Source organism: Mastacembelus armatus, chromosome 23 (assembly GCF_900324485.2).
Source record: "Mastacembelus armatus chromosome 23, fMasArm1.2, whole genome shotgun sequence".
In the NCBI taxonomy this organism is placed as follows: Eukaryota; Metazoa; Chordata; class Actinopteri; order Synbranchiformes; family Mastacembelidae; genus Mastacembelus; species Mastacembelus armatus.
This window is the reverse complement of record NC_046655.1, coordinates 6,804,076-6,818,364: the sequence shown is the minus strand read 5'-3', so window position 1 is coordinate 6,818,364 and position 14,289 is coordinate 6,804,076. Positions and strand designations below refer to the sequence as shown.

At 41.2% G+C, this 14,289-nt stretch overlaps 2 protein-coding genes across 4 annotated transcripts; one reads left to right on the top strand and one right to left on the bottom strand.

Moving 5' to 3' along the window:
- The first annotated feature begins 566 nt into the window (after positions 1-566).
- Positions 567-7,042, top strand: cdkn1d (cyclin-dependent kinase inhibitor 1D). Of its 3 annotated transcripts, none has more exons than XM_026326562.1 (3): positions 567-722; positions 3,255-3,751; positions 3,904-7,042. In XM_026326562.1, the coding sequence occupies exons 2-3, from the start codon at positions 3,265-3,267 to the stop codon at positions 3,960-3,962; spliced, it is 546 nt and encodes a 181-aa protein (XP_026182347.1). In that variant the 5' UTR covers positions 567-722; positions 3,255-3,264; the 3' UTR covers positions 3,963-7,042. The 3 variants fall into 3 exon arrangements, with proteins under 3 accessions (XP_026182347.1, XP_026182346.1, XP_026182345.1); XM_026326561.1 differs by lacking the exon at positions 567-722 and adding an exon at positions 978-1,198; XM_026326560.1 differs by lacking the exon at positions 567-722 and adding an exon at positions 979-1,205.
- A 228-nt stretch (positions 7,043-7,270) lies between these two features.
- On the bottom strand, positions 7,271-14,289 carry slc37a3 (solute carrier family 37 member 3). Its single transcript, XM_026326559.1, has 14 exons — positions 14,201-14,289; positions 13,010-13,198; positions 12,145-12,259; positions 11,847-11,939; positions 11,445-11,528; positions 10,922-11,067; positions 10,310-10,406; positions 10,132-10,216; positions 9,763-9,962; positions 9,505-9,646; positions 9,291-9,392; positions 8,924-9,123; positions 8,709-8,774; positions 7,271-8,581 (listed from the first exon to the last, which is right to left on the bottom strand). The coding sequence occupies exons 2-14, from the start codon at positions 13,084-13,086 to the stop codon at positions 8,489-8,491; spliced, it is 1,500 nt and encodes a 499-aa protein (XP_026182344.1). The 5' UTR covers positions 13,087-13,198; positions 14,201-14,289; the 3' UTR covers positions 7,271-8,488.

Below are 14,289 nucleotides of genomic sequence, written 5' to 3'. Positions count from 1 at the left end.
ATGCTCCCTGTATTTAAAATGATCAATCTGCTTTTTAAACATAGGTAATAGGATGAATTATAAGTTCCCTTCACTTTCATTTTTAGGGCTGCAACTAATGATTATTTTCACCAGTCTGCCCATATAAAGTTCCAAAAATATTCAAAAGAATGAACTAGTTAGTCTAAATTGTTGCTGATTCATTTCCAATTAACAATTTGAGCAATATGACAATATGACTTATTTTACTGTTCCAGTGAAATTTAAGATTAAGATTGAGTTTCATTAGATTCTGTCTAATCTTTAAAAAAAAAAGTCAGGGGTCAAAAAGTCAGAAAGTTTTCTTCAGTGCTTCTTTACATCTTAGTAACTAAAAGCACATAATTATCTAAAGCACGTTTCAGTTTTAGTATTTCTTCCCATACTTCATAGACCTAAACATATAAACCAATTGGGATGTGGTAAATCTGCAGAAGTCAAAATGGAGCTCCTGCTCCGCTCACGTTGCACTGCAACGTGACTGAAGGATGTGAGCACGGTGCCAAAACAAAACGTGATGCAAGCACTACACGAGAATGTGTGTCACATTTGAGGAAGAAGGGGAAATGGCCGCCATTGCCAAGATATTTGACCTACTATTCGCTCTGAAGGAGAAGCAAGGCACTAGAGGCTTCTAGACAACAGGAGCAACAGGTCTGGAGCAGACGCGCACACATACTCTATTTTACCATCACGGCAACAGGGTAGGAACCTATTTATTAGCATTTTAAACACTTCCACAAATATACACCCAACTAATGTTTCATGCAACTATATGAGTTTTTTCTCTTTGGTGCATTTGGGGTATTTGCTGGACGCTTTTGCAGCAATGCAGCCGCAGCTCGTGCTGCGTTTAATTGTCATAAGAATATATGATCGCACTGTTTACCTCCTGGCTGCGCTCCAACAATGACTGTTTTGATGGAAACCACGTGACAGAGTCCTCTAGTAGGACGTCCCCTCCTGTCTGTCTGCTGAGTCCATAACAAACAAGTCGCAGATAAGGGACGAGAGCAGCCCTCCGCAGGGCAGTGGCTCCTACAACTTGTGAACGTGATACATTTCATTTCCACGGAACTGTCGGAAACTTTTCATCCCTCTGATCGGATGAACTGTGCGTAGTTTGCGGACGAGCTTTCAAACTCCACTTTTTGAACACTTTGACATCTTGACGCTGATGGTAAGAGGTAAAACATTTTTTTTTCTACAGTTCTTGGCTTTATATAGTGTTAAATTATTATTTTTTTAACTAATGAAACATTTGTTTGGTGTATTTCTTTTTTCTTTTTGATACATGTAAAATAGAAGTTTTAGCGTTTCATAGTTTTTCCATATGATACTACTCATTTATAAGAGGCAACGTCTGTGGAAATGATAGTTCACACTCTTTTGTTGTCGCTCGTAACATCCACACGAGTATTAATGCGCGTGTCTTGTGTGGCAATATGAGTGACAAGTGTCATGACACGATGCTGGTTGTTTTGCGTGTCGCATCTCATTGACCCACATCCTCAGTGAATCTAACTGCGTCACCCAGTGCGTTTTTTCCTCCAGGACCTAGTTGTTATTCGCTTTGTAAAACCAAACCTTGGTGCCGTTTTTACCGAGGATTACACTGCGCTGTGCTTCGGCCTGCAGAAATAGATGGTGCATATGTAATTATAGTCATTTTTTGGTGAGAGTGGGGTGAAACACTGGAGGTTTTCTCCGTGTTTTTCTGGAAGTGGGGACACAGTGGAAACCTGATCTGCACACCGCGCCCACGACGCAAAGGACTTTCACTCATTGACCAAAGGAGCGCTGCTGGAGAGAGAAAGCACATTTGATGTTATCGTCTTTTTTTTTTTTTTTTTTTTTTTAGTTAATCACTAACTGATCAGACAGACTATGCAAGAAGACGATGTGTTAAACATGTTTTCTCACGGCCTCTTACTGTCTGTGTCTGCAGGCTGATAAGATGATGGCTCGCTGCGCATTTCTCCTTTTACGCGTGTAAACTGCCAACCACAGTTTGTAGTTAACGCTCCACAATCGACTCTACATTTTATGGTTGATTGTCCCTATTAGGCAAACGTAATGAATAGCTGACTCTTTTAAAAACGCCACTAACCAAATTGAACAGTACCACTACCCGTCTAATTAAACTACAGTAGAGCTGGAGCTATGGAAAAGCCAAAGTTTTGCTTTATTTTGATTAAATATGCCCAGAATATTATATGTCCCATCTAAACCAGAGCTTTGGGCAGGGCTGGCTTTACACATTACAGTGCCCTAGGGCAAAAACGAGCTGTGGGGCCCCTTTTTAAACTCCTTCTGCGCTATTGTTACTGAGTGACTTTATGCAAATATATTTAGAAAAGTGCACTATGGAAGCAAAATAGTATGTGAAATATTCTATACTCTACATGACACGGCCTCAAGATCAGTTGACTAGGCCCCTGACGGTTTCGTTTGTATGCAAACAAATTCAGATTTAATCATATAACTACAAATTGCTGGGGTCTTGAGGGCCCCATTGAGGTCCTGGGGCACAGTGTTTCAGAGGGACCTTATAAGGTATAGTATTAGATTACGAGCAGAGCCATATGTCTGTCTGTGGTAGTTACTGCTCATCACATATCATCTGCTTTTACAGCCTACACACAGCTGATAAAGCTCTAAGCATTTAGTTAAGTGGGAGTCAAACAGAGGCTCAGACTACAGAGTCAACAGGTTGTTATTCACCTGCATATAATTTATTATCTGACACTGTATCAAGATAATACAGGTTGTGACAGGATGAAGCTGGAAAGCCAGTGACAGACGGTGTAGAAGTGAATCTCAGAATTCGACAGTACTGCTCTAATGAAATGTGGCAGGGACGCTGGAAACATTCCTCACAAGTAGGTTTTTCCTGTGTGTGACCTGCTGACCTTTACAGCCGACCTTCGACTAGCAGGCACCGCAGCAGGTGGAGAATCAGGCGTTGCCGATTTATTTGGTATCAGTCCAGGTACCTGTTGTTTCAATAATTACTCAGCAGGTTAGGACACACGTGTATGTGATCATATAAAGCACAAAGGTGCCCAAAGGCTGACTGAGTGGTGAGTCTTAGCATTTAATAGCTTGTATGTGTGTGAGTAATCTACCGCAGTAAAACTGGAGCTCATACCTCACTGAAAGTCTGCCAACACTCCACCTCTGGCCTGCCCTTGCTCTAACACTTTGCATGTCTGCATGTGTTTGTTTCTTGATAGGGACAGAGCGATGGCCTCTCCATCAACATCCACAGCAGCACCAGCTACAGAATCTGACTCAGAGCTCTCACACCTGGGGGGTATCAAGGCCTTGAAGTTGAAGGTGGGGCCGGTGCGGAGGAATCTCTTTGGGCCTGTGGATCATCAGCAGCTGCAGCACGACTTCGAGCGGCTGCTCTGCATGAGCGTGGAGGTGGCCAACAAACGCTGGAACTTTGACTTCCAGGCTGACACGCCAGGAAAGGGCACCAACATCCAATGGGAGCAGCTCAGTTGCCAGGATGTGCCTGCGTTTTACCGCAGCTGCACGGTGAGGCCGGTGTTGCGGTCCAGAGTCGGCGTGATGAAGGGAAAGAGGCGAACATCGTCTTCATCATTTGAGGGTTCTCCAGGATCCAGCAGCTCATCTGGGTCTGGGGACGAATACCTGGAAGTCACCACCACAGGGTGCTACAGGCTGCCACGGCCAGAGAAACGTAAACAATCCGCCATCACAGGTTCGTCCATATCTTCGTTGAAGAAATAATTTGACTTTTTTTTTGGAAATCCTTTCATTTACTTTCTTGCCAAGAGCTAGCTGTGAAGATATCACTCATGTCTGTATGGTAATACTTTTTTTTTTTTTTTTTGCATCCTCCCTTTTTCACAGATTTCTTCAAGGTGAAGAAAAGGAGGCTTCTGCATCACAAACCAAACTCTCGGCAGTAGAAAAGCACGACCAGACCCAGCGGATGATCACTGAGTGGTCCACACATCACCTCACATGTGTCATATCTTATGTATATATGTAGCAATTCCTAACTGACTGTCCATAAGCTCATACAGCATGGGCTTAAAAACTCTAGCACCCATAAACCTTTAATTTACAGCACAGGGAAGCTTCTATTTTCCCAATTAATCAAGCTTAGAATTCAGAAACGGTTTTGTGCATAGTTATATATATTCTGTATACTGTTTTCCTTAGCTTTTTGACTATACTGTGAAGTTATTTTTGAATGCACTCTTTCAGGAAATAACAGAAAATGGACTCTAGTTCTAGGAGGGTAATTTTTTTTAACAGGATAGTATTTGACCTTTTTGTTCTCCCTCTTGTTGAAAGTTATAAGAGGTTTAGATTAGATGAGTTACTATTCCTGGCCTCCCATCACACTTAGCCTTTAGTCTCACCCCATGACTCCAAAAGCTCGAGTCGAGCCAAGGGTCAAACCATCACTTAGGGTTCAAAATTTGGCACTGCGAATGTGATTACCTCAATGTTAAAGGTTAAGCAGTGAGGTATAGAAGTGGTACTTTGATGGCTGCAACTTAAATCCCAAAAAAAAAAAAAAAAAAAAATTTAAAAAAAAGTGACTATTTATTTATTATCCACAATGCTTAGGCATTGTCTAAGTAAAATAATAATAAAAAAAAAAAGTCAAGCAATGTTTAAAACGAGGTAAGATGAGGTGTGGAAACCTGTGCCATTGCCCCCAGATTATGCCTTAGACTATAAATCATTATGGCTCGCCACTTAAAATTATAGGCCAAGATTATCATCATGACAACATAGCAAAAATGGACAAACTGCAAATTATTTTCTCTTTTTGCTTTGTATTATTTGCATAATGGGGTTGTAAAAATCTACTGTTGGGCAGCAGAGCAGAACATACCTTATTTAATTGTATGTTTTTGTCAGCTTTACGCTTTTTAATAATGTAGCATTTTCCATTCTGTCTCTATGTGACGTCCGCCTTGTTAGGTTTTAGACACGTCTTTCTCTTCCACCAACAGAATGTAGCGTTTTAATCACTGTATTGCAGTTCAGAGGAATCATAACATTTGGTTCTACTTATGGTCATTTTTCTTTTACATGAAGAGATGAGCTGCGCCATATTTTCTCTCACCATGCAGTTCTACAAGTGTTTGCCTTGTGTTTTTACGCATAGGAGTGTGCATGAGTCATTTAATTTGGTGTTTATCTTGAGGTTCTTCAAGTTGTAAAAGTCGTGGCAGCTAAGGCAGTTGAACCAAAAAGAAATTTCACGCCATTTAATTAGAAACACATCACACAAGTGGTTCGCTGTCTGAGTGATCTGTTATGGGTCACAGGAGGTCTCAAACACGCTAAGATCTTCGTATCTATACCATAAATATCACACTAAAAGAAGACAGAAAGCCCTGTTTTTAAAGACGGGTTTGCTGGTTTTATGTCATTACTAACTGCTCAGTCAACAACTTTGGTGACTCCAAAAGCACAGTCTACTTTTCGTTCCTACCTACAGTCATTCCTAGTTTGTATTTGGATAAAAAGCCATGACCTGGATTAATCCACTCTTACTACCTCATCAAATAGTTATTGTTTCTTATAGTTACAGTGACACAAACAAAGGAAAAATCAGAACCGATGTAGCACAGGTTGTTTGCATTTAGGCATGAAAGAGACAGACACGAAGAGGGGGTGGGGGTTGTTCTGTTGTGGTAAAAACTGTCAGGGTTTAGCGCTCTGTGTAGAGTTTCACATCAGGTAAAAGAGTCAGTGTGTCAGAGCAGGGCCCGGCTCCGTGCAGAGGAAACTCCGGTCCCTCGGGTGGGGGCCGGGCAGCTTTTGTTGTCTGTGCCTCTCTCGCTGACCCACTTTGAAAGCATTTTCCAGAAACAGACAGAGCAGAGGAATAGCAGGATGAGGAAAAGGGACGGCGTTTAAGAGAAAACCTTCACAACGAAACTTCTCAGACAATCTAGATCAAAGGATTTCTTTGGCCAGACAAGTGGCCTGCTTTTGTCTGCCCCTTAAAAGTCTTAGCATCTCTTTCATGGGCCAACTGCTTCGGTCTCTGCGAAACAAATCTGCATGAAAGCAGTTGTGCATAATCATGTTAACACAATGTTTTTTGATGGTTCTACATGGCTGTATTTCACAGATCTAAAAAAAAAAAAAAAAAAAAAAAAAAAAGGAACAAACTTTTAAATTCACTAGGATGACTTTTCCCCCCAATTAATCTGTGTGTGTTTGAGAGTTCTTGTGTGCACCAATTTTCTCTGCTTGTTTAAGATGAAACTTTCAAATTCTTTATTAACTTATTTTGAGTTTATATTGTTGGTTTTGTGGGGAAATAATTCTAAATTCCCATATTTTGGTAAAACTAATTGTGTTTTTTTTTTTTTCAGAAATATATTCTTCTATATCTGCACTACTTAAAATATCGTCGACAGGATAACTATTTTTGTATTATATTGTATAGTAAAAAAACAAAAGCCTATACAAATCCTTAGAGAAACAAACGCACAGTTTAGGACAAGCATTTTTCCTCCGATTATATTTGTCACTGTTGGACACAGGGTTCCTAACATTTATTAGTCTTCATTAAGTTCTTTGGTAGAAATAAAATATATGTATTAAAAAAATGGCAAATTAAAACAACTGATTCAAGACTAATCTGTTGGTGTCTCACTGTGTCCAAGCAAATTTTGTTTTCCTAGATCACCTGTTGCAGCTACACTGCAGTGTAGCTTTTTTTTTTTTTTTTTTTTTTACTTTGTATATGCATGAATGTATAATAAACTTCATAAACCATTTGTAAGGCAATTTTACTGTAATTTAATACTGGTTTAGGTGGACTTTTTATATTTCTCACAAGTCCTTGCAACATGTAAAAAAATGTAATTGCCTCAGATAAGAATAATTTTCTTTGACAGTAATGTTAAAGAGATTCCATTGCTGGGTTGTTTGGTGCACTGTTGCCATCTATAATGCTGTTCATTTAGTGTGCTCAAAATAATAAAAATGGATAATATTGATAAAAGACAAACTACGGTCCTGAGAGTTTTGTTTCCACTCAGACTTAGTATCAGATGAATGTCTGCACAGGAAGGTTTTCCTTTCTCTTCTCTAATAGCACCACCTGGTGGTTTTGATGAAACATTACACATGTACCCAAATTCAAACGTGTTCACATCATAGCAGGCAATAAAAATGAAGCTTAATGCAGTTTTGAAGCTATAATAAAATTGTATAAAGTTTCATGTTTACACCTGTATCTTATCTGAAATGATGATTTGTAAAACATTATTTGAATTTATTTAAAACAAAAATTGCATTTACATTGATTAAAAGTGTTAAGCTTACATATAAATAAAAATAAAACCACTAAAAAATAAAGCACAGACATAGTTTACATTCTATTACATTTTCTTTACAAGCTCAGAGATTACAGAGGTGCAAGTCAGATTTTAAGCTCCAAAACCCTTAGTTCTGCATTAAGAACCAGTCTCCCACTAATGACAACATTAAAATGCACTGCTAACGCTCTTCATAGATGATAAAAGCACAAAACATGATCGTTCATGTTTCTACATGCAAGGGCAAAAACTACCTGTTGTGCATCTGCCACAGTGGCAAAGAACCAACAAAAAAAAAAACCCATCAAATCTGATTTGAACCTAAATGATCATTTTCCAAATGATGTCTGGTCACTGATCAAGGAATAGACAAACTGAACATTTAAGAGTTATTTCTCCAACTGTGTTTCTGGGGGGAGGGGGGGTCCCTGTAATGCAAATGCTTTACAGTATCATCTTTAACCCTGAATACACTGGAGCAATCAAGTGGCTGTAAGATGGAAAAAAAAACAAAACAAAAAAATCCCAAACCCAGCCCAGATCTAAGTGGTTAACTAAAACCTCATTATTGTAAGAATCCTAGAGTGCAATAATGATGATCTCAACCTAAAATGACATAAATAGCATACAGCTCTACAAATCAGACAAATTACCACATTACAGTTATTATTCACATTCTGCTGGCAATTTTGCTCCCAGACCCGTCTCCAACGGCCTGATCTTTAAGTTAAGAACGTGTGGTTTAAAGTTCCATTTCATTCAAGTACATCTACATTTAAAAAGTTAAATATTTACATCCAATTAAGCCCTAAAGTATATACATGAGTACATTCTGTGATGGCCTTGCAAGACCTGAGCTCACAGACAGATGTGGCTGACAGTAAGGCCCTTTCAAAGATTATATCAGGCACTTCAGCTCCATGTTTACATCTCTGCAAATTACACCACAGACACTTCACATTTCATCTTATGCTTTTAGTGCGAGGATAAGACTTTAGTGTTGTGCTCACCTTGTTGCTCACATAGGTGTTGACAGTGGCAACTCTGGGTCACCTTAACCATTCCGACTCACCTAAAGAGCTGGCTCTGAGCCACCGATAACAGTAGAAATATTGCAGTTGTTATATTACAGATGGTCACAGCTGCCGTCGCAGCGCCCGCCTGTCTCTCCACATTGCACACAGTTCTCGGATGAACAGGGGAGTGATGAACACGATGCTGCCCCCTGTCTGTAACAAACCAAAAAAAGTCAGCTACGGGGAATTCAGCAGTCCTTCATTGCGTTCACATCTTTTTCTGCTGTGCCACGACAATGCAGGCACAAAGGCCTGTTGTGATTTTAGAAAGTCGTCTTACCATGACGATGAAGAAGTAGAACACATACATCCAGCCCAGCTTGCTCTCAATCAAGGACACCAGGTACTAGTGGGTGATATAGACAGAAACACACAGGTCAAAGTCAAACCAGTCTATGGATGTGACTGTGGATAGAAACGTACATAAACAGAACCACTGTCACGACTTTTATATCAACCTGAGATTTCCTTATGAAATGTCAGGTATCCGTTTACCTGTCCTGCAGCAGCTCCAATACTTCCAGTTCCATCCACTATACCAGTGACAGTAGCCAGAGCCTCCTGACTGCCCCTCAGAGCCTCCTGTCTGCCCAGGTCTGCAGATATGGCGGAGCTGATCATATTAGAAGGACCGCCAATGAAGAAGCCGGTAACAGCCAACAACACAGCGTTTATCAGCTGATCATTAGGTGAACCTGAGGGTGGAGGGAGACTGAACTAATTTCTGAACTGACACAAAATCAGCCTGAAGTGTTTTTAAGCCTAAAATGTTGCTATAGTGTGCTTCATGAGGGCAGAATATAACTACTTCTCCAACGCTTGAGTATAGCCTACAAATACTCTCTGATAAGTATGTACTCACGGCTGTATCCCACCAGGGCTCCCATCGCCAGTGCCAGACTCAGTGACAGCACCGGGGCTCTCTTCCCCATGCAGTCAGAGATCAGCCCCTGAACTGTTCCCCCTGACACAAGGGAACAAGATGACAGGTCAAATTCAAAATTAACAAACCCCGTGACGTTAAATTTAACTTTGGTTGACGGGGTACGACCAGCAGCAGTAAGTCTGCCACTTACCGATGATTCCGCCGACATCGTACCACACAGACAGGCGGTCAGCCTCCGCCTCCTTCCAGCCGTAGTTGTTGCTCAGGTAAAAAGGCAGCCAGAAGAAGAAGGAATAGTTGACCAGCTTCAGACAAGCATAAGCCAGGGAATACTACAGTACACACAGAGAAAACTGTAATCTCTTGTATCATTTGTCCCTGCACCACCTGTGGCAAAATGCTAGTGGTAAATGAATTTGTCTTGGCTTTTTGGGAGCTTCAGACTCACAGGTACCACACCAGGCAGACGGAAAGCCTGAAAGAAGCTGATCGCTTGGGAACACTCTAGAGATTCCTCCGTCTGCTGAACCGACGGGTGTCGCCTGGCGTACGCCTCCACCTCGTCCTCCTCGTCACTCATCAGAGGCCTGTGGCTGTCCGTGTCCGTCTCTACAGGGCCGAGTCCAGTCTCCGACTCAAAACTCAAACCTGACACACGCATTGACAGATGTTCAAGCTCTATTCAGTTACGAGTTTAGTTATTACACACACAGCTGTCCCAGTTCAAACTGGCCCCTGTGGGAATTTGAGCAATACAAGCATCCAAGAAGCATTCTGCATAATGCTGGGATACGCCTGTGTTCCTTGACATCCTTACCCACTTCCTTTGGGGAGGTAAGAAGGCCGAAGAACACCACCACCCCGCCAGCAAACTGCACCACAGAGGTCACCAGGAAGGCGTACTGCACACACAACATGAAGTGTGTCATTTTAGTATTTAGCTGCGGGGGGGGGGTATTATGGTTCAAGGTGTCAGTAACATGCATGTGTCTTACCTCGTATCCATACTTGAGCACGCTAGAAGCCAGGAAGGCCCCGAGGATGTTGCCTACAGAGGCACAAGCGCTCCACAGGCCAAACACAAAACCCCGCCTGGAAAAAACACAAGAGAATTATTCATTTTTTTTAATCCATCCATCCATCCATCCATCCATCCCCGCTTATTCCTTAACCAGGGTCACGGGGATCTGCTAGAGCCTATCCCAGCTCTCTTTGGGTGGAAGGCAGGGGTACACCCTTTTTTTTTTTTTTTTAATCCTCCCAATTAAATTTGAAATGTATAGTAAAAAAAAACAAAACAAAGCAAAAAAAAAAAAAAACAATTCAATGCAACTTCACAGATGCAGCTCACTGACTTGCTATTTTTACATCCAGCAAAATGATGTTTAAAATCCTGCGGCTGAGGAGTCTAAATGGTGTCTATGTTTTGCAGCAATGAATGGGTGTCATTGTGTCAGTATGTGTGTCTCTCTGTGTGTGGGTATATTTTAAAGCTTAATTTGATACACACAAGTCTCTCTAAATATATCTAGACAGATGGTGCAGTTGTAACATTTGAAGCAATGTTACGTAACAGCAGGTTTTGTAAACAGAGACATGTCACACACCCCGTCTTGCCAAACCAGTTGCCCATGACAGCCACAACGCAGGGCCAGACGGCTGACTGCAGCAGACCGTTCAACACCCACAGGCCACAGTACAGGTACTTGTTGTAGATGTGGAGCCATTCAGTCAGAGTGCCGAACAAAAACTCCTGCAAACACATAAAAAGCCATCGTTGTTCTCAAAAAGCATTAGATCTCATTTTAGGATATCAAGACTAAAATCTCTTCATAAAGAATCACGTGTTGATCAAATTACATTTTTATTAAAGCAAGAATTTAAAATTACTGACAGAAACAAGTAGCAGTGATGTTGGATCATTCCCAAATTTGACATCACTTATTTGAAGATTTCAAAACCAGTGGACAACGTAAGTCAAATGTGCAAAATTAGCTATTTAATTAGCTATTTTTGCCTGCCCAAAAAAACCCCCCAAAAATTATGAAAATCAAGACAGATATTGATATTAAAACTATAATCACTATCAAGAATTACATACATAATTCACCTTATGGTCTGTGTACTCACCACTGCAGCGGAGCCACACAGGCCGAAGCAGAGCACATAGCGCAGGTTCACTCTGTCCCCAATCACACCACTCAAATATAGACCCTATGTGGACAGGAACAAACAAACAAACAAACAAACACACACACACACACACACACAGTATGTTTATTACTTGTTTCCAGCAACACAAGTAATACCTGAGTGGTGTTATAGCGAAAACTGTTTCACTGTATGATGATTCAAATGACTTGTAGTGAGGTTTTTCTGAATAAATGTGAGCAAAGGAAATCTGATTTTATTCCCTGCCCTATTGTGAGTACATGCCACCTTCAGACCAGTTTCTACCAGTTCAGCCAATTTCTGTGGCAGGCATCTTTACGATCGCATGTCTGAATGCAGAAAACCATGTTCCCCACTCACCACGGCATATGAGAAGAGGAAGATGGAGTCCAGAGCTCCCAGGAACAGAGTGGCCTGCTTTTCATCTGCAAACAGATGATTGTCCTCCCAAGTCTGGGACAGAGAAAACACAGTTAATTATAAGCACTTCACTACCACAGGGTTTTAAATGTCAAGGGACTGTTAGGCCTCAGATACAGATTTAATAATAGTTTCCCAGAGAACTGAGGTTCTGTTGTAACATTACAGTTTACACAGGGTACAGTGAAAACAGTGAAATCCATTTTATAGTATGACCATGTTTGCTGGTGTTTAGTACCTCTTCGGGGGAGAAAGCGGGTGCGCCGCCATTCTGGACAGATGGCGTCCACTGGGCTGAGATGCTCACTTTCACATTGCTGAACGTTTTCCTGGAGGCATGCAGCAACACATAGCTGGACGGAGAGAAGGGAGGTTTTCGCAGAACATAAAAGCAAATCTCTCTCAAATCTGTTTTACTTTAAATCATCTTAGTACAGATGCAGGAGTCGTAGGTGACATAATATTATCACAACACTATTTATCTAAGACAGCTGAAACAAAAAATACAATTAAACCCAACTTTCCTATTGAGCTCCAGTGTTCGGCATTATGTGGGGTTATTGTTACAGACAGCAACCTTTCCTGTCCATTGCTCCTGATGAGTGTCTGTTTATAGAGTGCCAATAAAAATGACATGGCCTACTCTGTTTAACTCACCAGACGTAATCCATTTTGAAATAATATAGATTTGTATAGAAACTGACTTTTTTCTGAAATATTCCAACTATACGAAAATACATACATTCCATTTTCCTTATCTGTGTAGCAACCCTGACAACTGGAAATCTATAGACATAGTCCATTCTTTCTTGAGTATGACTGACCTCGGTTAACCTTGCCCCTAACCTTACCTCCATTAACAGCTCAAATCCACCCAGTGTGTTTCTACACTGGCTTTATTGATATTTCCTTTCACTTCAGACCCTCTTATGCAACTGCCCCATTTGGTTGTGGCTGGTTTGGACATTTTCGTTTCAAAACTGATGAACAGCTGGAAATCTGATCAGTCCTGTGATAATTTCAAATGAACTTAAATAATCTCAGAAATTAAAAGGGTTTTCATTTAGACTCAGCAGACCAGAGCCAGGATGGGTCTAGTTTACCTAAAGAAGGTCAGGAGGAAGGCAACCAGATGATGATGGGTGTACTGTGACAGGTAGCCACAGCACGAGGGAGGCATCACAGGGGCGGCTGGAGGAAGGAAGACGAGGTGGAGGATGAGGAAGGAGGTGGTGTTGGTCTGCAGGGGGAACAGCAGCTGGACAGGGGGAGGATTCAGCTACAGTCTCCAACTACACCACATGGGACAAGCACATCACAAGAGCAACAACAAAGATGTATGAACGGAAGAAATTGAAAACCAATGTTAAAATGCTTTACTGTACTCGATGGTTTGACTGTACAGTTTAATTACAGGCCAACAGCTTGTAGAAAATGACCACAGCACTAGAAACTAATGTTCGATTACCTCAGGCTTAAATACCAAATGGGTTATTACATATGGACAGCACAGTGTAAAAACAACCAAACAACCAGTGTTAAGATGCATAGCTGTGAATGCTGAGGTGTGGCTGTGGCAGCTGCAGGTAATAATGGGCCCAGTGTGTATTAACTGCACTGAAACCATTCCCCCAACCCCCACCAGCCCCTCCAGCTTTAAATGTGCTTTTTCAAAACCAGCTGAGGCTTTTACACAACACCTCCTCTATGTGTTTGCCTGTTTTCTTTTTCCCACATTTCTGACCCAAATATATATATATATATATAAAAAAAAAAAAAAAAAAAAAAAGTTCCACCTCATGGAGCCAAGTTACACCAGAAAACCTCTGGGGTCATGTAATTAACAAGATAACCTCTAAATACAACATCGACGTTATTGTAAAAGCACCTTTTCTGCCTTAAAACAGTAACGTTACTCCCATACTAAACACTGGCCTGTCCCTTTCTTTTTTAACACAGTTCCTTATCAACTAAATCACGCAGTTAAAGGCTGTTTGCTGTCAGACTGTAGGCAAATTAGACCGCTCAGCATTAGTTTGATGTCTGGTGGCCCTTTTCAGCTATCTACCTTCACTGACTGGTTAATGTCGCGTAATCCTGGTGTTTTACTACTACTGTTATTTTAAAAATGACGTGTACGTACACATAAAGATTATATATCCAAGTCCGGCGTTTTGTTTATCTTAGAGGCAGCTTCAGCTTCTACCCCCACCTTTACCGTCAGAGCAAACGTCCACGTACAAAATATTATACTGTCAGTCACTTCAAAATCTGCACAAAGCGCATTTTCTTACCTGTGAGCTCCTGTTATTGCAGACTAGCTTCTCCCCGGGTCGATGAGTCTGCGTTTGCGATGGACTGGCGTGTCGGTCACGTCACTGGC

Excerpts from the sequence above, each read along its gene's own strand:
- slc37a3 (XM_026326559.1), bottom strand. The coding sequence starts at position 13,086 with ATGCCTCCCTCGTGCTGTGGCTACCTGTCACAGTACACCCATCATCAT. Across the intron at positions 11,529-11,846 it reads TCCTCTTCTCATATGCCGTG|GGTCTATATTTGAGTGGTGT; the intron begins GTGAGTGGGGAA and ends CTGTCCACATAG. Across the intron at positions 11,068-11,444 it reads TGTGTGGCTCCGCTGCAGTG|GAGTTTTTGTTCGGCACTCT; the intron begins GTGAGTACACAG and ends ATGTGTTTGCAG.
- cdkn1d (XM_026326562.1), top strand. The coding sequence starts at position 3,265 with ATGGCCTCTCCATCAACATCCACAGCAGCACCAGCTACAGAATCTGAC. Across the intron at positions 3,752-3,903 it reads TAAACAATCCGCCATCACAG|ATTTCTTCAAGGTGAAGAAA; the intron begins GTTCGTCCATAT and ends CCTTTTTCACAG.